The sequence below is a fragment of the Macaca thibetana genome, chromosome 11, assembly GCF_024542745.1.
Source record: "Macaca thibetana thibetana isolate TM-01 chromosome 11, ASM2454274v1, whole genome shotgun sequence".
Lineage (NCBI taxonomy): Eukaryota > Metazoa > Chordata > Mammalia > Primates > Cercopithecidae > Macaca > Macaca thibetana.
The window spans coordinates 92,833,992-92,856,125 of NC_065588.1; the positions used below are offsets into that span (position 1 = coordinate 92,833,992).

General features: G+C 40.8%; 1 protein-coding gene across 2 annotated transcripts in view; it reads left to right on the top strand.

The window, feature by feature from the left end:
* Window positions 1-22,134, top strand: part of CFAP54 (cilia and flagella associated protein 54) — a 382,780-nt gene that overhangs the window by 9,958 nt on the left and 350,688 nt on the right. For both annotated transcript variants that reach the window (XM_050749308.1, XM_050749309.1), the window contains exons 2-6: window positions 1,143-1,248; window positions 4,331-4,474; window positions 7,440-7,611; window positions 12,868-12,926; window positions 19,287-19,430. In XM_050749308.1, coding sequence (XP_050605265.1) covers window positions 1,143-1,248; window positions 4,331-4,474; window positions 7,440-7,611; window positions 12,868-12,926; window positions 19,287-19,430 — 625 coding nt within the window. The remainder of the gene's footprint in view (window positions 1-1,142; window positions 1,249-4,330; window positions 4,475-7,439; window positions 7,612-12,867; window positions 12,927-19,286; window positions 19,431-22,134) is intronic.

Here is a 22,134-nt window from a genome sequence, read left to right on the forward strand (position 1 = left end):
TCACGCCTGTAGTGCTAGCACTTCGGGAGGCCTAGGCGGGTGGATTACCTGAGGTCAGGAATTTGAGACCAGCCTGGCCAACATGGCAAAACCCTGTCTCTATTAAAAATACAAAAATCAGCCAGGTATGGTGGTGCACGCCTGTAATCCCAGCTACTTGGGAGGCAGAGGAAGGAGAATTGCTTGAACTCCGGAGGTAGAGGTTGCAGTGAGCCAAGATCGTGCCACTGCACTCCAGCCTGCGCAACAGGAGCAAGACTCCATCTCAAAAAACAAAACAAAACAAAACACAAAAACCCCTGCACATCAGTATTTCTGGCAGCCTTATTCATAATTGCCAAAACTTGTAAGCAACCAAGATGTCATTCACCATGTGAGTGGATAAACTGTAATGCATCCAGACAATGGAATATTATTCAGTGCTAAAAAGAAATGAGCTATCAAGCCATGAGAAGACATGGAGGAAACTTAGATGCATATTGCTAAGTGAAAGAAACCAATCTGAAAAGGTTTCATACTGTTTGATTCCAACTGTATGACATTTTGGAAAAGGCAAAACTATGGAGACAGTAAAAATATCAGTGGTTAACAGAGATTGAGCGGGAAAGGAGGGATGAATAAGTGGAGCACAGAAGATTTTTAGGATAGTGAATCTACTCTGTGATATTTTCACAGTGGATAGACTTTATATACATTTGTCCAAACCCATGGAATGGATGACACCAACAGCGAACCCTAAACTATGGACTTTGGGTGATAATGATGTGTCAATGTAGGTTCATCATAACGAAGGTACCATTCTAGTGGAGTTGTTGATAATGGGGGAGGGCCGCGCATGTTTGGGGGCACAGGGTATATATATGGGAAATCTCAGTACCTTCTGCTCAATTCTGTTGTGAACTTAAAATTGCTCTATGAAGTAAAGTATCTAAAAAAAAAACATGTAAAGAGCTGCAATCAATGCTTGGTACATAGGAAGGAATAATTTTAACTGTAATTACATTTATTACTAATAATTGGACATTAACAATAAGGCACATTGGAAAGGCTTAGCACAAGGTAAGTTTTAAAGGATTGCTTGCGAATTAATTGAGGTTTCCTGCAGACTTTGACAATGTCATTTTATTTTATGATTTTTACAGTGCCACTTCTTTGTTTAATATCTGGACTAAATACGCCCCCAGGCTGCCAGCAGACTATTACAACGAAAAGCTTCTGAAGGTTGGAGATAGCCTTTGTCAAATGAAAGTAAGTGCCTCTGGAGGAAAGAGAGCCAAAAAGAAATTCATTTGGCTAATTATTATTACAGTATTTAGTCTGATACCCTTCCTATTTTACATGTTTTGATTTTTCTCTTAGAAAAAAATAAATGAGTACATAAAAATTTTAATAAGGCACAGTAACTAAAAAAGTGTTTGCTTTTTAATTTTGTAGTTGAGATTTCCCAGAGGTGAGACATTCCTGGACAGCCAGGCAGCTGGCTGTGGATGGGCAGGAGTGTGGCCGGGTTCACAGAGGGTGTGGTAGGCGCACAACAGGAAATGCTGAATCATCGTGTTCCTACCTCATACAAAAGAGCCCAGACACCACTTCCTGTTGTTTTTCATATGGCTGGCCTTGCCCAGTGGTCAACCTTCAGGGCTCTTGGCCTTGCAGCTCTGTTGCCTGCTTCAGTGCCCTGTTTATTAAACTCTTTCAACTGTTTCTTAATGTTTTGCTCTATGTAGTTATAATAGTCATTCCATACATACCCTGTTTCTTGCTCAGTATTGTATTCCAGACTGAGTTTGTGTCCTACTTTTAGTTCCACCTGAATGTCTAGGGCTTGGAATGCTGTGGACTTGTGGACTTGGTTTGCTGAGACCACAGCATGGCTGGGTTTTCCATTAATGATCATGTGAGTTTCTCCCTTAAACTCTGGCCTAGATCCAAATTATTCTAAGTTATCTGAACGTCAGACAATGGGATTTTAGGCCAGCTGTGGGCAGTGTTCAGTGTTTTCTCAATCTTCAGTTTCTCAACTTCATTTTTCCCCTCTGTTTCTATTTTCTGGACTTTAATCCTCTTGGTCTGGGAGACAAATTTACCAAATAGAGGATATGAGTGGTGGAAGTTCATAATGAAGAACTAAAATCTATTTTCTTCTGCCAAAACTAGAGAATAACCATAGTTCCACATAAATGAACCATGGGTCTTAGAAACTTGAAAAACAGGGCGTGGTAAGCTACAGAAAAGAAACCCAGGTGAGATTCAACTTGTAAGCTTTACTCATGTAAGTGGAATAAGAGTTTTGACAAGAATTAGAAGACAGCCCCCTCTCCATCCTTATACTTTTCAGTGTAAGAAGCTGGTAATACAATTAAAAAGCACAGTGTAGGGTTGTTTGAGAAATATCTGTGTGGGTGGAATGGATATTGCTGGAGGAAAGGGAGGTGTATGTTAGAAGCTGATAAAGCAAGTTACAGATGGCTAGTAGCTAAGGATTCAGAATGTTTTAGATAGAAAGGCCTAGATAGTATATTTTAATATTTAATTAAAAGAACAAAGAAAAAGTTTTGTCTACTTTTCACTGAAGGAAATGTTGGCCAGGCTGGGCGTGGTGGCTCACACCTGTAATCCCAGAACTTTGGTAGGCTGAGGAGGGCAGATTGCTTGCTTAAGCCCAGGAGTTTGAGACCAACCTGGGCAACATGGCAAAACACTGTCTCTTTAAAAAAAAAAAAAAAAGGTATCTATAATTCTGAAAATGAACTTGTTACTTTGGTTTCTAGGCTCTATTTTTATTTTAGTTGTAGTAAAGATCGTCTTGTGGAATATTTGTTTTAAACCTAGATTTGAATTTATTATATGATTCAAGTTAGAGCAGAAAAGATTCAGGATTAATTAGTGAGCAAAAAACAAATCTATAATAGAAATTTAAACAAAACAGTGTTTGACTGAAGATGCCTTCCAAGGGGCTAGGTAACTGGACAGGCAGTTCACACTTTGGGCAGTTGCTTTTCCTGGGGATGAAGTTGCAGGGGAGGGAGCTGAGGAAGGGTTGCAAGTGACTCATTTAGAAGGGACTGCTTACATCCTCTGCCCTGAAACCCTCCAGGTAACTGAGCCCTGTGGGTTACAGAAATGGGGCATCTGATTCTGTTATGGGAACACAAGCATGACTTTGAATGAATAAAAATCCCACTGCTCAAATGCTTTTTATTTGTCCTGATGCAGCTTCAGAGTCTGTTGACAGATGAAAGAGAGGCAGGTAGCTCACCTCACTCTGCATTTGTTTCTTTTAGCTTCTCTTCTTTGGTTCCCTCTTTCTTCTTCTCTTCCTTCCTCTCTCCCTCCCTCTCCCTTCCTTTCCTTCCCCCCCCTCTCTCTCCCTCCCTTCCTTTCTCTTTTTCTTTCCCCTTCCTTCCTTCTTTCCTTCCTTCCTTCCTTCCTTCCTTCCTTCCTTCCTTCCTTCCTTCCTTCCTTCCTTCCTTCCTTTTTCTTCTTCTTTCTTTCTCTCTTTCCTTCCTTCTTTCTCTTTCTCTCTCTCTCTTCTCTCTTTTTCTTTCTCTCCCTCCCTTTATTTTTTCCCTCCTCCTTCCCTCCCTCTCTCTTTCTTCCTTTCCTTTCTTTTCCTTCCTTTCTTTCTCTCTCTTTCTTTCCCTCCTTTCTTCCCCCTTCCTTTCCCCTTCTCTTCCCTTTTCTTTTCCTTTCCTATCCCTTCCCCTTCCTTCCCTTTCCTTCCTTCCTTCCTTCCTCCCCTCCTTCCTTCCCTTTTCTTCCTTTCCCTCCCTCCCTCCCTCCCTCCCTTCCTCCCTCCCTCCCTCCCTCCCTCCCTCCCTCCCTTCCTTCCTTCCTTCCTTCCTTCCTTCCTTCCTTCCTTCCTTCCTTCCTTCCTTCCTTCCTTCCTTCCTTCCCTCCTTCCTATCTCTCACTCACTCTTCCTTTCTTTTCTTTTTCAAGCCTATGAGGTATCAGAGAAGCAAGACTACTCATCCACCTCTCTGGGTATGTGGGTTACCATGATCTGATGATGCTGAATTTTGGAACCTGGATTTTGAGTATATGTAGGTATTACCACACACAGTGCCATAGTAAATATTCTCATCCTTGTGGTCATGATGGTCCTATCTCACATAGGCTCGTTGTGAGGAGAATTAGATGAAATAATGCACATACATTGTATAGTGCAGTGTCTGTCATATACTATGTTTTTGGAAAATGGAGCCAGTGGTACTGGTATAATTGTAATAATTAACATTGATACCGTTAGGAATAATACGAATATTACCTAACAATGATAAGCTAAATGATATTTTGGAATTTTAATCAAGTCCTCTTTTTATTTCAGGAATACAAACTGGCCCTTTTACAATGCTATGGAAGATATCTTCAGCAGTTCAATACCAATTTTGATGAGAATAAAGTGGATGTAACTCAATTCAAGGCTGCCTTTTTCCCAAAAGGCTTTAGAGATAAAACTGCTGGACTTACAGTAAGATGAAAGAGCAGCTGAAATAGCTACAATTTATGATTAGCTATGCAATATATCTTTTAGTTGACAGCTTTTAAATGTCTTTTGTTGGCTTAGCACAGCATCTAGCTGTGTGCTATAAGTTGCTTAATAAATACTTTCAGTGCTGGATAAGAAAGTGAACTTACCAAGCTTTGTAAGGATGTTTGGAGATTAAGTCACTGCAGTCACTCATTCATGTAGCAGTTGTTATTTAATAACTAATATTTGTAGAGTGCTTTTAGTTTATAAAGTGCTTTGGAAAACAAATTTGATAAAGTAATTTTATGAGTACATACTATTATCCCTATTTTACAGAAGAGAAAAATAAAGCTTATCACATAGTATGAAAAGTGGCTCTTGAGATTAAACATAAATCTATTGATATAAAAATTTATACTTTATTTCTAGTATACCAGTATTTTGTTAATTACTACCATTGATTCATGGGTTGAACAGTTTTCATGTGCTAAATACTCTTCTAAATATATTGTATGAATTATCATCTTGCAGCCTCATTAAAGTCCTAAGAGGAGACTCTTTTACAGATTAGGAAATGGAAGTTTATTAGCCTGCTTAAAACAATGGGCAGGGCTGGTGTTTGAACCCTGATCAGTCTGACTCTAAATCTGTGTTACTTTAAACTTGAGGACTATTCAAGGCCTTGGAAACAGTATGTGGTTAATAAGCAGAAACTCTCAAGGCATGTTTAGGGGACAATTGAACAGTTCAATTTGGCTGTACCGTAGGTACACGAATGAGAATACTGGGCAATGTAAGTTGGCACCCTATTAGGGAAAAGGTCTCTCCTACTCCCCTTTTTGTAGCCTTGACCCCCATACCTTCTGCTTTTTGCTTTTCACACTTTGCCAGAATTAATGTCCTTGCTTCCTTCCCTTCCTTCCTTCCTTCCTTCCTTCCTTCCTTCCTTCCTTCCTTCCTTCCTTCCTTCCTTCCTCCTTTCTTTTTCTTTCTTTCCTTTCCTTCCTTCCTTCCTTCCTTCCTTCCTTCCTTCCTTCCTTCCTTCCTTCCTTCCTTCCTTCCTTCCTTCCTCCTCTTTTCTTTTTCTTTCTTTCCTTTCTTTCCTTCCTTCCTTCCTTCCTTCCTTCCTTCCTTCCTTCCTTCCTTCCTTCCTTCCTTTCCTTCCCTTCCTTCCTTCCTTCCTTCCTTCCTTCCTTCCTTCCTTCTTTCTTTCTTTCTTTCTTTCTCTCTCTCTCTCTCTCTCTCTCTCCCTCCCTCCCTCCCTCCCTCCCTCCCTGCCTCTCTCTCTCTCTCTCTCTTTCTTCTTTCTTTCTTCTTTCTTTCTTTCTTTCTTTCTTTCTTTCTTTCTTTTCTTTTCTTTTCTTTTCTTTTCTTTTCTTTTCTTTTCTTTTCTTTTCTTTTCTTTTCTTTTCTTTTCTTTTCTTTTCTTTCTTCTTTCACGGGGTCTTGCTCTGTTGCCCAGGCTGGAGTGCAGTGGTGTGATCTCGGCTCACTGCAACCTCTGCCTCCCAGGTTCAAGCGATTCTCATGCCTCAGCCTCCTGAGTAGCTGGGATTACAGGCGCCCACCACCACGCCCAGCTAATTTTTGTATTTTTAGTAGAGACAGGGTTTCACCATGTTGGTCAGGCTGGTCTTGAACTCCTGACCTCATGATCCTCCTGCCTTGGCCTCCCAAAGTGCTGGGATTACAGGTGTGAGCCACCGTGCCTGGCCAATTAATTTATAAAGTAGAAATCTGTCTTTTTGTTCCACTACCCATTGACTTTGCCTTTTGGCTAAATTCCAAATTCCTTGGAATATATGGAATGCTCTCTATTTTTCTGAGCTTGGTTCACCCTATAATAGCCTCACTATTTTTTTTTTTTTTTTTTTAAGACAGAGGCTCACTCTTGCCCAAGCTGGAGTGTAGTGGTGTAATCTTGGCTCACTGCAACCTCCACCTCCTGGGCCTAAGTGATTCTCCTGCCTCAACTTCCCAAGTAGCTGGGATTACAGGTGTGCACCACCATGCCCGGCAAATTTTTGTATTCTTAGTAGAGATGGGGTTTCTTCATGTTGGCCAGGCTGGTCTTGAACTCCTGACCTCAGGTGATCTGCCTGCCTGGGCCTCGCTTCTTTATTTTAAACGGTCTCATCCAACCTTACAAAATACTTTCAATTCAGTGACCACAGCAGTCCCTTCAATGCTGCTTGAGCCTGGAGGCATGAGCCTGGAACTGTTTTCCCTCCTCGAAGAGCAGCGTCCGTTTCTTCCTCATCCTGGAGTCCCTGTTGCCTAGCAGAGTGTGGCTAATAGAGGTGCTCAAGAAACGTTTGTTGAATGAATTGTGTAAATGGTTATAATCACATCTGAATTAATAAATAAGTTAAAATGCCACTGGGTGAGCTTATAACAATTGATTCAATTCTGTATTTTTGGCAAGAGGATTTTTTTTTTCTTTTTGAATTTCTTTTGACTAAGGAAAGCTAGTCTTAACTAGATGGATGTTTTAAAGAAACCCATCTATCATGTTTTTTTCTACACTATTAAATTAATTATCCATAATTGTTTCCATTTTAGATTTTTGCATTCTGAGAAATGCTTTCCTAAGTTATTTCTATTTCTATTTCTTTTTTCTTTTTCTTTCTTTTCTTTCTTTCTTTTTTTTTTTTTTTGAGATGGAGTTTCACTCTTGTCACCCAGGCTGGAATGCAGTGGCGCGATCTTGGCTCACTGCAACCTCTGCCTCCCAGATCCAAATGATTCTCCTGCCCCAGCCTCCTAAATAGCTAGGATTACAAGCATGTGCCACCATGCTCAGCTAATTTTTGTATTTTTAGTAGAGACAGGATTTCACCGTGTTGGCCAGGCTGGTCTCGAACTCCTGACCTCAGGTGATTCGCCTCCCTAAGTGCTGGGATTACAGGTGTGAGCTACTGTTCCTGGTCAGTTATTTCTATTTCTATTTTCCCGTGTGTTTCAGTTTCATGCTTTGAGTGGCAAAAATATGTGCAACTACCAGCTGGTCTGTGACAGTGATGAAAACCTGCAGAATAAAGAATCTGTGGTCCAGTGTCTGCATATCTTGTCGTCCTTAAGGCTCATCATGCAGGTGGCTCTGCCACAGGAGCATCTTTGCTGGATTATCTTCAATGGTATATGCTGATGTATTTTATTTTCCATTGTGTCTTTCAGAAAGTTACTTCAATACTAAGTTTGACAGTAGCTTGAGTACCTTGTGATTTAAAACATATGCATTTCATAATAGGATGATTGTATTTTTTTTCAACATTTGTATGACATGTTTGTCCTTTTAAATTGGGATGAATAATGCATGTCTTTGGGTTTTCACTGGGGAAAGGGTCAGAGACTGTGGGAATAATCACTGTTGGGTGTTCAAAAAGCAGAGCCACAGTTAACGAGTAAATATAGATGGGGAAAGGTCAAAGAACCAGTGCAGGTTAGATTGCTTCTAAGCATCACCCACTTACTGGCCCTGTCCTCAAACAACTTCGCTTTGGGTTTCTACAAAGTGACGTTCTCCTCCTCCTTGATTTTGAGTGAGAAGCGCTGAGGAACACACACACACACACACACACACACACACACACACACACACACGTACATTATGTGTATGTCTGAAGAAATGAATCTCAGCTAAAAAATGTAATACTTGCTTTTCTCTATTTTAAAGTTGCAACTTACTGTATTGTCCTCTGGATAATATATTTTTAAAAGGAAAATAATAATGACAGTGTGTTCAATGTACATAAGCCAGGATCAAATAACTTCAAGGAAACATATTGGATTTTCCCTCATCCATGGCAACTGAAAGTATATTTTCTAGCCTTTTCCTTTCTCACCCACCCCCAAGTCATGTTTTGACATTTTGATTGAAATCAGACTTTACATTTGCTGCCAGAGATGAGGCCAACTTCGATGAGATTTTTTCAGTCCAGTGATTATTAAGCTTTTGTGTCTGATCATCCTCCAGAGATTCGATGTTACCTGCACCACCACTGCCATCTCTCACACATCTTGGCAGGGACAGAGAAGGAGCAGCAGTTCTGTGTTAGGCCCACTGGTTGAGCTCTATGGTCAGCCCTTGTTTGAGTGGTGGAAATGAGCATGATTCCCTGTCTTTACCCCTTTTAAGATCACAACCCAAACATAGTCTTTATTTATTTTTTATTTTTTTGTCTGAGACAGGGTTTCGCTTTCTCACCGAGAGTGGAGTGCAGTGTGGCACAATCACTGTAGCCTTGAGCCTTGAACTCCTGGTCTCAAGCCATTCTGCATCAGCCTTCCAAAGCACTGGAATTACATTTCTCTCAATAGTCTTTTTTTTTTTTTTTTTTTTTTTTTGTGAGATGGAGTCTCATTGTGTTGCCCAGGCTGGAGTGCAGTGGCATGATCTTGGCTCACTGCAACCTCCACCTCCCAGGTTCAAGCGATTCTCCTGCCTCAGCCTCCCGAGTAGCTGGGATGACAGGCACGCACCACCACACCTGGCTAATTTTTGTGTTTTTAGTAGAGACGGTTTTTTACCATGGTAGCCAGGCTGGTCTTGACCTCCTGGCCTTAGGCAATCCGCCCACCTCCGCCTCCCGAAGTGCTGGAATTACAGGTGTGAGCCACCATGCCCGGCCTCTCTCAATAGTCTTAAAAAAAAAAAAAAAAAAGATTATTTCTGTATCCTTGATACCCTTTTCTTGGTATGTGCTTTTTTCTTTTTCTCTTTTTTAATACACATGGCATTGTGCTCTAGATTTTATTCTGTTTCCTATTTTTTTCCCTGCTGAATATTGTGGTTTTAGAATCTAGCTAAGTTCCTGTATGTAAATCTAATTCATTAACTCAGCCTGCTGAATTATATTCCAGATATCCATACAGGCCTGGCAATGAGCACCTGGTTTGCCTGACCTCTCTAACTGCACAAATAATTCTGCAATGAATATCCTTACACATGTCCTTTTATAGACCTGTGCAAGAGTTTTCTGGGATCTGTGCCCAGGAGTGGAATTACTGGGTTCTGGGAGATACAGATACTTAGTTTCAGTAACTACTCTGTCCTGTTTTAATTTATTCATCTAAAACTTACTGAATGCCTACCATATGCTAGGCATTGTTCTAGGTGCTAGGGACACAGGAGTGGACAATAGACAAAATCCATTCTCATGCTGACTTCCATTGCAGGGAGATGCTAAACAAATCAAAACTGAATTGTGTCAGATGGTGACGAGTGCTATGGAGAAAAGTCAAAGCCAGAAGGGGATAGAGAGAGCAGGGGCTGGGCTGTTGAGATGACTGGGGAACAAAGACCTGAAGGAGTTTGGATAGTGAAGTTTCTGGGTATTTGGTGGAAGGGCATTCCAACTGGGGGATCAACAAGTGCAAAGACCCTGAAGTTTTGACAATTTGGAATTTAAGTAGTCAAAACTATATTTGACTGAAAAGGTCAAATGTGCCTTGGTAACTTATCAAAATACGTTTGACCTTTTCAGTTAGACATTTACTGTATTTACTTTTAATTGACTGTTATACACACACACACCCTTGGTTTCTTCAAATATTTAACCAATCTTGGTTTTAAAATAAAAATTTAGGCTGGGCACGGTGGCTCACACCTGTAATCCTAGCACTTTGAGAGGCGAAGGCAGGCGGATCACCTGAGGTCAGGAGTTCAAGACCAGCCTGGATAACATGGTGAAACTGGGTCTCTACTAAAAATACAAAAATTAGCTGGATATAGTGGTACATGCCTGTAATCCCGGTTACTCGGGAGGCTGAGGCAGGAGATTTGCTGGAACCTGGGAGGTGGAGGTTGCAGTGAGCCAAGATCATGCCACTGTACTCCAGCTTGGGTGACAGAGCAAGACTCCATCTCAAAAAGGAACAAAGCCAAACAAACTTCCAGAAATACCCTGAGATCATAAAGATTCAGTCTGTGTTCCATCTGATACCATTTACTCTCTGAGTCTGGCTTTTGCAGCAGGAATTTGTGAGCCATGCCAAGATTTTGAACTGTCAAAGGACTCAGTTACAATTAGAACCTTTTAGGGCTGGAAAGGTTAAAGGCACCTTTTTGAAATACAGAAGGCCCTTGTCATTCTTGAGGGCAGTCTCCTGAGGCCTTCCTGAGTTCCCAGTTCCCCGTTACTGGCATGTTTATATAGGCTCCTGGCTTACATCCTCATCACATGTTTTGTGGACAGGCATGTGTTTCCTGTGCATATTTTTACTTGGTGACTATTTTTTTTTTTTTCCTACAAAGAAACACTTATACAATTTTATTTTTAAAGATGAAGAGTAGAGGCCAGGAATGGTGGCTCATGCCTCTCATCCCAGCACTTTGGGAAGCCAGATCACTTGAGGTCAGGAGTTCGAGGCCAGCCTGGCCAACATGGCCAGACCCCGTCTCTACTAAAAATACAAAAATTAGCTGAGCGTGGTGGCAAGTGCCTGTAATCCCAGCTACTCGAGAGCCTGAGGCACGGGAATCACTTGAACCCAAGAGGTGGAGGTTGCGGTAAGCCGAGATTGCACCACTGTACTCCAGCCTGGGTGACGGAGCGAGACTCTATCTCAAAAAAAAAAAAAAAAAAAAAAAAAGAAATGAAAAAGATAAAGAGTAGAGGTCAACAAAGCCTCATCGAGATAAGTCTGCTGAGCTCGAGTTGTTATTAGTCGAGTGGTTTCTTCCCCAGTGGATCTTCAGTGGAATGAATAACTGCAGGTGCTGGGGGTAGTCAGACAGATAATGCCGAGTCCCTGAGCATTAAGGACCAATTGCATTCTCTATGAAATTTAGGGTACTATATGTTTAAGTTTAAAGTTTGTTCAATTTGGGGGGTCACTGATTTGTGTAATTGATGTTTATGATGCTTACAGTTGTGTTTTAATCAAGTGACAGATGTTTTGGTGCAGTTGCCATTTTCTCACAAACTTTTTATTTATTCATTTTTTTTGAGATGGAGATTTGCTCTGTCACCCAGGCTGGAGTGCGGTGGCGCGATCTTGGCTCACTGCAACCTCTGTCACCTGGGCTTAGGCGATTCTCCTGCCTCAGTCTCCTGAGTAGCTGGGATTACAGGTGCACACCATCATGCCTAGCTAATTTTGTATTTTTAGTACAGATGGGTTTTCTCCACATTGGCCAGGCTGGTCTCGAATTCCTGACCTCAGGTGTTTTGTCCGCCTCGGCCTCCCAAAGTGCTGGGATTACAGGTGTGAGCCATCATGCCCAGCCATCAGAAGCTTTTAAAGTTTAAACCTGAACATAGAATTCATAACTGTTGAACTTTTATGGTTACAAATATTAGATACTTTATAGAAAATATTTAGACTCCTGTTATAATTACATGCCTTTTAAAAGCATGTTACCATCTTTTGGTTATGTTTATAGCTTGATAAACTGCTTGTATGCAGAGAGAAGTATGGTGATGTTCCCCACTCCTCTCTTCAACCCTCCCTCCAGCCTTCTATCCTCTTTTAATTAATGGTCTGACAAAAAAGCATACTTGAGTAACCTTACTTAGGTGTTGGAAATGCTGTTTTTCATTAGAATGCTTATAGGACACAACTTAATAATGGGAAAAATGTTAATATGAGTCCAAGAGTGAATATAATGTGACTTGTTATGCATTGTGATTTTTAAATTATTATGAGTTTCCTTGTTGAGTATTTTGCCATGCTGATTAAATATGTATTCTGATCTTATTTGGAGATAAATCTTTAGTTTTTCAACCATAAGGAAACCATGGGAACCAATAATATGTATCTTTTTGAGATGGAGTCTTGCTCTGTCGCCTAGGCTAGAGTGCAGTGGCACGATCTCGGCTCACTCTAATCTCCGCCTCTCAGGTTCAAGCAATTTTTCTGCCTCAGTCTCCTGAGTAGCTGAGACTACAGGTGCATGCCACCACCTTCTGCTAATTTTTGTATTATTAGTAGAAAGGGGTTTCACCATATTGGCCCAGCTGGCCTTGAACTCCTGACCTCGTGATCTGCCTGCCTCAGGCTCCCAAAGTGCTGGGATTACAGGCATAGCCACTGCACCCAGCTGGGAACCAGTAATATTTTATATGAATTAATGAAAGCACAAGGTACATAAATTATGCCACTAGACTTATTCTTTTGTTCATTATACTTCAGAACTTAAATTGTCTGTAAAATGAGACTAAAAGATTCTTGTGTCAACATATTTAAAATATGGCCATATTAATTATTTTAATGATTTTGTTGACAAGTTACACGAAAAATTATGATGAGTATGACTCTGTGTACCATTTATCAGACTTTCTCATGAGATCACTTGTTTTGGGAACTACAGACTTGAACCACAGAAATTGGAATATAAAATTTCTATCATTTGACTGTACAACATGTTAACAATCATTTTCTCCATCCAGGTACCATTTATATTTACACCATTTGCAGAAAACTGATGGTCATAGGTCAGTCTTCCAAGGTATGAAATGTACTGAACCAATGTTTTCCCCTCTATTTCCTATTCTATTTTTCTTAAGGCTTTCATTATGTAGTATATTGAATGTTAAACAAGGAATATTTGGAGAATTATATAATATAAAATTTAGTAAATATATATTATATAGCATTATTATTCTTAGTTTTGCTTTAATAGGGATCATATATTAAAATATAGATGATAAAATGTTAATGAAAAGAAAGGAAGTTCCTGAGGATATCAGTATTCTCTGTGTCTCAGATAGTCGTACTTGTCACACTTGATAGTGAACATCCATCTGGTTAGTATAGCTTTAGGTAGGGTGACCACCTATCCTGGCTTGCCCAGCAAAGTCCTGGTTTATGCCTGTTGTCCTGTTAGTAATTATCAGTAGCGCCCACTTTTACTAGTAAAAGTGGCCTGGGCCGGGTGCAGTAGCTTATACCTGTAATCCTAACACTTTGGGAGACCTAGACAGGCAGATCACTTGAGGCCAGGAGTTAGAGACCAGCTTGGCCAACATTGCAAAACCCTGTCTTTATAAAAAATGCAAAAATTAGCCAGACCTGGTGGCACATGCCTGTAGTCCCAGCTTCTTGGGAGGCTGAGGTGGGAAGATTGCTTGAGCCTGGGAGGCAGAGGTTGCAGAGAGCCGAGATCATGCCACTTTGCACTCTAGCCTGAGTGACAGAACAAGACTCTGTCTCAAATAAAATAAAATAGAAAATTTAAAAAAGGTGTCCTGGTTTGGATGATAAACTATGGTTACCCGCTTTATGTCATGATATGGAGCTTGGATTTTATTCTGCTTGAAGCGCTTCCACTTCTGGCCTGCATGCTAATCGGGTGAATACACACTTAAACTCTAACCCAGCTGCATGACGAAGGCAAGGAGACTATTTTATAATAAGATTCTTACCAGTACTCACTGCTCAGTGTTAGCTTGAGGAAGTTGCTGACACTTCTATTGACTTCCCTACAATGTTGGTAGCGTTTTTATCCGCGGGAGACATATTTATTCCCTGTATTAATTTTCCAGTTATTGGAATGTAGGCCAAGAAGGGCGAACATACTCCCGTTGCGACCCAGCTTGAGTTGTTGCTGGCATCTGAAACATGACTACTTTTATTCTTTATTCCATGCAGAACCTTACTCTGAATATTCTAACACTCAGGAGAGATACGTTTTTTCTTATTTCCTCAAAGCATAGCCAAGTATCTTAAAAGCTGACAACATTTGAAAAATAAAAATGGAAGTAAAGAAATTTGCATGCTCAATGGATAACATTAATTATGTGTTCTCTCTCTGTTTTGCTTCTCAAATTAAAAAAACTCTATGACAGACAGTGACTTGAAGCTCTGTGCCAGCTTTCTGAGTGTGAATTAAATTGATGGGGACTGTCCCAGGTCTAATGTAAACTTGGCCTACAGACTATTGCAATGATGCTACATTCAGTTCCACATGATTTCCTAAAGAGAATTTGCATACTCTGGTTGCTCTTGGTGTAACAACAACAAACACGGCTTCACAGGACCATCATAGTTTGGTCTGCTGCAGTGCTTGCTGCCAAAGCTTTGAAGGGCAGAGATGTCTGTGCCAACATTTGACTGTTAGTGTTTGTGCTTGTTAATGCTGAGAGAATTTTAAAGTGACAGTCATCTTAAAATAATTTCTTATTCATAACCTTTGTAAGACATTTCCTCTCTGCCTCATATACCTTGAGTTTGTCTCTGGTAAAATAAGGATAGTTGAGTATTTTGTCATGCTGATTAAATATGTATTCTAATCTTATTAGGAGATAAATCTTCAGTTTTTCAACCATAAGGAAACCATGGGAACCAATAATATTTTATATGAATTAATAAAAGCACAGGGTACATAAATTATGCCACTAAAATTATTCTTTTGTTAATTATATTTCAAAACTTAAATTGCCTGTAAAATGATACTAAAAAATTGCCTGTAAAATGAGACATCTAGTCAGAGATGTACTGAGACCAGGGGCAATGTCACCCTGTACTGTTAGAATAATGCACGTCTGTTGACTAAATGGAATCCCATCATGACCCATTCTATTTTGGTTTACTTACTCAAATAGAGAAGCTGCAGAGAAGGGGTTGATATTTTCTGATAGTTCTTTTTTTCCTTTTTTTTTTTTTTGAGACTGAGTCTTGCTCTGTCGCCCAGGCTAGGTGCAGTGGCACCATCTTAGCTCACTGCAACATCTGCCTCCTGGGTTCAAGTGATTCTCCTGCCTCAGCCCGTGAGTAGCTGGGATTACAGGCACCCACCACCATGCCCGGCTAATTTTTTGTATTTTCAGTAGAGATGGAGTTTCATCATATTGGCTCGGCTGGTCTCGAACCCCTGACTTCCAGTGATCTGCCCACCTCGAGCCTCCCAAAGTGCTGGGATTACAGGCGTGAGCCATGGCGCCTAGCCCAAATTGAGTATAGTTCTGTGGTGCCAGTCTTGTGAGATGGGAATGGGAAGTGAGGGATGCAATAATTTTGGGGTGGTGGGTGGTTGTACATTTGGCACTTGGAGATCTGAATGACATTCTTTCTGTTTGTTCAATATAGTATGTTTCAAGGAAATTAATAATTTTCACCAGTAATTCCCAGACCCCCAGATGGTAAATTGATTCCTGAGCTGAGGCTAAAAATGGATTTGATGGGTCCATTTAATGGAGACAAGTCCTTGGAGGTCCCACCATGTGTGAGATGTCCTGGGTCTGAGGGATTTGAATTCTGTAGTGACTTCAGAGTTCAAGTATGTTATAGCATAAGACGGAAGGAGAAATAGACCTGGGCTCCTCACGCTGTCTAAACTCCCGTTTGTATAGGATCTAGGCAATGATGGCTAGCTTTTGTTATTCTTATTGAATCTGTAGTGTGTACTAGGTCCTGTGAAAGACTTATGAGGTGGGCAGGAGCATCATCATCATTAGCATTGATTGAATGAATCTGCTGTCATCAAGCATGCTTGTAAGCGCTTTCATTTATCCTCACATGTAATCTTCACAGCACCACTTTGAGAAAACTGCTGTTATTACCTCTCTCTCTCTCTAATATATATACATATTTTTTTTTTTTTTGAGACGGAGTCTTGCTCTGTCGCCCAGGCTGGGGTGCAGTGGCCGGATCTCAGCTCACTGCAAGCTCCGCCTTCCAGGTTTACGCCATTCTCCTACCTCAGCCTCCCGAGTAGCTGGGACTACAGGCGCCCGCCAACCCGCCCGGCTAGTTTTTTTGCATTTTTTAGTAGAGACGGGGTTTCACCGTGTTAGCCAGGATGGTCTTGATCTCCTGACCTCGTGATCCGCCCGTCTCGGCCTCCCAAAGTGCTGGGATTACAGGCTTGAGCCACCGCGCCCGGCCTACATATTTTTTTGAGACAGAGTCTCGCTCTGTCACCCAGGCTGGAGTGCAGTGGTGCGGTCTTGGCTTCCTGCAAGCTCCGCCTCCCAGGTTCACGCCATTCTTCTGCCTCAGCCTCCCCAGTAGCTGGAACTACAAGCGCCCGCCTCCACGCCCGGCTAATTTTTTTTTGTATTTTTAGTAGAGACGGGGTTTCACTGTGTTAGCCAGGATGGTCTCGATCTCCTGACCTCGTGTTCCGCCCACCTCAGCCTCCCAAAGTGCTGGGATTACAGGTGTGAGCCTTCGCGCCTGGCCATTACCTCTCTCTTATGGAATAGATAAGCGAGCTGAGGCTGGGAAAAGTTACTTTGCTGAGGGTCACACATCTAGTCAGAGATGTACTGAGACCAGGGGCAATGTCACCCTGTACCGTTAGAATAATGCACGTCTGTTGACTAAATGGAATCCCATCATGACCCATTCTATTTTGGTTTACTTACTCAAATGGAGAAGCTGCAGAGAAGGGATTGATGTTTTCTGATATAACCCTGTCTTCCTAACGACATCCTGAAAGCGAGAACTAACCAGGGCCTCTTCCCTAGTGCTGCAGCAGGTCACCAGCATAAGCTTAGGGAATAGAGGGTGGTCAGACTTCTGAAACCTCTTTCCCTGAGGACATACGACCATTTTGCTTTTGTTTATGGAGTAGTTTCTTTGGTGGCACTTAAAACTGTAGTATAGTACTCAGCAAACATTAAAGAATACATCTAGAATCTGTTCATTCTAAGAAACGATTGATTTGTTTCATTATACTATGAAACTGAAGTAGTTTGACAATGTATGTGGCTTGAACAATTACTGTCAAATTATTTCACATACCATTACATAAACTTTAAGTCCCAACTTTGAAATTGCTTGTCATTTTCTTTAAATGGTGTAAACTGATATAAATGAGGCTGCAGCGCCATCCTGTGGCTGAGCTGATTAATCGTGTGTATGTTTCCTGCTGAACACCTGCAACATGCTTTTACTGGGGCCCTGTTTTGGATATGGATATCATTTGACTTTTCAAAGTTTTTTTTTTTTTTTTTTCCCGTGAAGAGAATAGTCCTGATGTATCCTTTTAATTTTTTTTAATTAATAGAAACAATTATTTGTAGCTTTTAAGGGTAAGAAAAAAATGCTACAAATTGAGTCATATTTTGAAAATGGCTTTTCCTGTTTAAACTTGAAGGATAGTTTTTCATAACCCTATGTGGTTTATGGTGAGCTTCTCCCCTTTGTCAAGGCTCCTCTGTGTAGTGGAAAGAACACTGCACTGGGGAGTTCAAAGACCTGAGTTTCAGCCCCAGCTCTTTTGCTTAGAATGAGTTTAGCCTCATGGAGTCAAGCTAGGTTACTTTTAAGATCCCTTCTGGCACAAAAAACTTTGATTTTCCATAAACAAATCAAATACAATGTGAACAATTGTTAACTGGAGCTATTTTTGTTTTGAAATGTGACATTTCTAATACCAGGAGTCCTGAAGGATTTTAGAAAGATGTGAATTTAAAGGGGAAATTTAGGCATGGCTTAATCATATACCACCCAACCCAAACCACAACAATCCAAATGCAAAAATCTGAAATAGAGATTGTTAGTGAGCAGCAAATGTGAGAAAATTCAAGGGTTTCTGGTGATATGATTAATTTCGTATCAGTTCACAAAGTTCACAACAATAACAGTGGCAGCAACAACAAAAACAGCAATGAATCAACCTCAGTCTAATTTAGAAGAGGTACAGTGTCCATAGCCAGGGACTGAGAGCATTCACTGTACTGTGGTCTAGCCATACACCCTGAAAGGATGCTGGCAACCTGGGGCAAAGCCACAGAAGGCCAATCATGGTGGAGAAGGGCAGTGCAGTTCCGTGAGGGATGGAAGTACTTGGGGATATTTACCCTGGATGAGAGAGCCGAGGGAGAGGGCAGGCTGCATAAGTGTTTTTAGATTTCTGGATGGCTGTAATTTAGAAGTGAGTTTTGGACTGCCTTGTGCTGTGCTGGAAGGCATGATGAGGACTAATGCACTGGAGGTATATCAAGGTGGATTTTATTTTAGATTGTGGAAGTATTTTCCTAGTATGTCATGTACATTATCTCTTTCTCCGTAACAACACTATTGTGATGTGAAAAAATACCCATTTTACAGATGAGAAAATTGAGCCCTAAAGAGGTAAAATGATCCAGTCACTAGGTGGTAAAATTGGGACTGAAATTCCGGTTTATTTGATTCTAATCTTGGACCATTTCTACTAAGCACCGCAGGCCCCAGGCTGTAAGCCTTTTTCATTTTCCTTACCCCCTATACCAGCTAATCTTCAGAATAATGTACTGGTTCCACGCTAACAAATAACAATTGTATCATTGGAGTTAATTCCTAGACTACTGTTGACATGATAAATATTAATAAAAATGAGCGGAGAAGCTTCTAAGAAGACAAGATAGGCCGGGTGCAGTGGCTCATGCCTGTCATTCTAGCACTTTGGGAGGCCTAGGCAGGTGGATCACTTGAGGTCAGGAGTTCAAGACCAGAGTGGTCAACATGATAAAACCTCCTCTCTACTAAAATAGAAAATTAGCCGGGTGTGGTGGTGCACACCTGTAGTTCCAGTTACTTAGGAGGCTGAGGCATGAGAATCAATTGAACCTAGGAGGCGGAGGTTGCAGTAAGCTGCAATTGTGCCATTGCACTCCAGCCTGGGTGACAGAGCAAGACTCTCTAAAAACAAACAAACAAAAAGACATTTTAGAATGTCTTCCAAAATGGCTTGAAATTTTGAGTTCTTTAAATTATCTTTTACTTTTTAAATGCTTGTTTCTTCTTGACATGTTATTTATGGTATTTTTGGTTTAAGTAATCAGCAACTTGTGCTCACAACTTAGAATTTGATTATATTTAATACAATTATCATTATTAGCTTAAAATGAAAACAAATCCAATGGTGCCCTTTATTTTGCAGGCCTTAGAGTATCTCCTGTGGGCCAGCATGTGTATGGAGTCCTTGGTCCCGCTCCTGTCGCTCAGGTACTTGACATGGCGCACTACTCTCTACACAGCTGTTTGCCAGTGCTGCTATGACTGCCAAGCCGGAATTCATGGAGAGGTATGCTGCTTTTTTACTCTGAGGAGTCGGATTTTTTTTTTTTTTTTTTTTTTTTGAGATGGAATCTCGCTCTGTTGCCCAGGCTGGAGTGCAGTGACGTGATCTTGGCTCACTGCAACGTCTGCCTCCCATGTTCAAGCGATTCTCCTGCCTCAGCCTCCTGAGTAGCTGAAATTACAGGCATGTGCCACCCATGCCCAGCTAATTTTTGTATTTTTAGTAGAGACAGGGTTTTTCCACGTTGGCCAGGCTGATCTTGAACTCCTGACCTCAGGTGATCTGCCTGCCTTGGCCTCTCATAATTACAGGTGTGAGCCACCATGCCCAGGCCCAATATTTTAAAATAGAGCGTATCCAGCGTTTTCTTCCTTAGATGTCTGCAAGGGGAAAAACAAAACCCAACCAAAGAATTGAAATGAAGCAAAGACAAAAGTTCAAGGCTTTATTTGCACAAATTTGTTTGGCTTTTCCATTCTGTTTCTCTCGCCCTCCTTTCTGGTCTCTCCTTTATTCTCTATTCACTTTCACCTTCTTTTGCTCCTTTTCTGAGTAAGATTTTTGGATTTTTTTAAATTAAGATTTTTATTTTTAAATGACAAATAATAATTGTATATACTTAGGAGGTACAATGTGATGTTTTGTTGGATATATACACTGTGGAATGATTATATTAAGCTAATTAACATATTCATCTTCTCACATGCCTTTTTCTTGTAGTGAGAACACTTAAAATCTATTCATTAGCAATTTTGAAATATGCAATACATTGTTGTTAACTATGATCACCATGCTGTGCAATAGATCTCAAAAATTTCTGTCTGCTGTCTTTCCATCCTCATTTTGCTCTTGGACACAAGCCACCTTCCCTCCTCGTTTAGTTTTGTGTTCCTTATGACTTAGTACACTCTTGTCTTGCTTTTCTCTGCTAACCACCATTTAATACACTTTCTTTTTCTTTTGTTTTTTTTCTTTCTTTTTTAAGACAGAGTCTTGCTCTGTTGCCCAGGCTGAAGTATAGTGGTCTGATCACGGCTCACTGCAGTCTTAGTCTCTGAAGTAGCTGAGACTGCAGATGCACACCACTATCCCCAGCTAATTGAATACACCTTCTAACGACCATTTAATACACTCTATTTTTTTGTTTTTCCTTCTTTCATATCTTTTTGATTGAGTACTTGAAATATAACTTAACTTCAGGCTGGGCATGGTGGCTCATGCCTGTAATCCCAGCACTTTGGGAGGCTAAGGCGGGTGGATCACCTGAGGTCAGGAGTTCAAGACCAGCTTGGCCAGCATGGCAAAACCTTGTCTCTACTAAAAATACAAAAATTAGTCAGGCATGGTGGTGTGTGCCTGTAGTCCCAGCTACTCAAGAGGCTGAGGCAGGAACCCGGGAGGCTGAAGTTGCAGTGAGCTGAGATCGCACCATTGCACTCCAGCCTGGGCAACAAGAGTGAAACTCCATCTCAAAAAAAAATTATATATATATATAAAATTTATATATATGTGTGTGTGTGTGTGTGTGTGTGTGTGTGTATATATATATATATATATACTCCAGAGCTTCTATTGGCCTGTAGAGCTCCCCAGTGTAAATCTGAAAAAGGCACCTTCTCTACATTACATGATACCTGGCTTGGTCAGTGGATGGGGCCTTGGTGAGAATGAGAAATAAGCACCCCTTCATTTGGGCCAACACGTTCCTGCATGAGGGTGCATGGTTTGGTATGTGGGGCATAAGCTGGACTTCTGCTCTAGTCAACCTCTTTGGCTGGAAGTCTTGTGTAGGACTGCCTTCATGGCTGTGCACATGCCTGTTCATATCTTGTTAACAACCATAAATAAATCATCTGGCCAATTCACAGTTCCATTTAGTTTTTCCTGCCTGAACTAATTCTGAAGGGTTAGATGCTGGTGGCACATAGGCAGAGGAACAGCCTAATTCAACCTTCATGGGTTACTTGTATAGCTCAAGATAGATTCCAGAAAGACAACTCATCATATATATATATACTTCAGGCTGGGCATGGTGGCTCATGCCTATAATCCCAGCTATATATATATATAGTTAACTTCAGTGTACTAGTGGTGGCATATTTTGTTCTGTAGCTATTAAGATTATTAAGGAATGAAACTTTTATAGCGTTTTGGCCATTTGATCCCATTTGGGATTTTTCTTTATTGGAAAATGTAACCCTTCATATATGTTAATATTGTGGTTGGTCTAGAAGCATCTTCATTAAAAATTACAAATGGTGAATGAAATATTTCAAAGAGATGGTGAAATAAGGGACATGAACTCTTGTTATTGAGTTCTTAATAACTCCCTTGAACTCATTTGTTATCTCTAGAGGATTATAATAATGGTGATATGATTAAATAAGAAAGCCTCCCTTCTTCCTTCCTTCAGATATTTATTAAACACAGTGTGCTGCGTACTGGAGACACAAAAATGAGTAAGATCCTTTCAGGAAGTCACAGTTTGGTGGTCAATGTGAACAGTTAGGTAGATAATACAGCATGTCACAATAGGAAGGTTGGGATTTGAGAAGAGCAACTGAGGACGCGCACGCGCGCGCGTGTGTGTGTGCGCACACGTGAGGACATGCAGTGCCAAATGCTGAGAAGCGATAGTCTGTATGGAGCTACTGTTGAAGTCATATTTCAGCTTTCCTTTTTAAAATTTCATAATTCATAAAGTTAC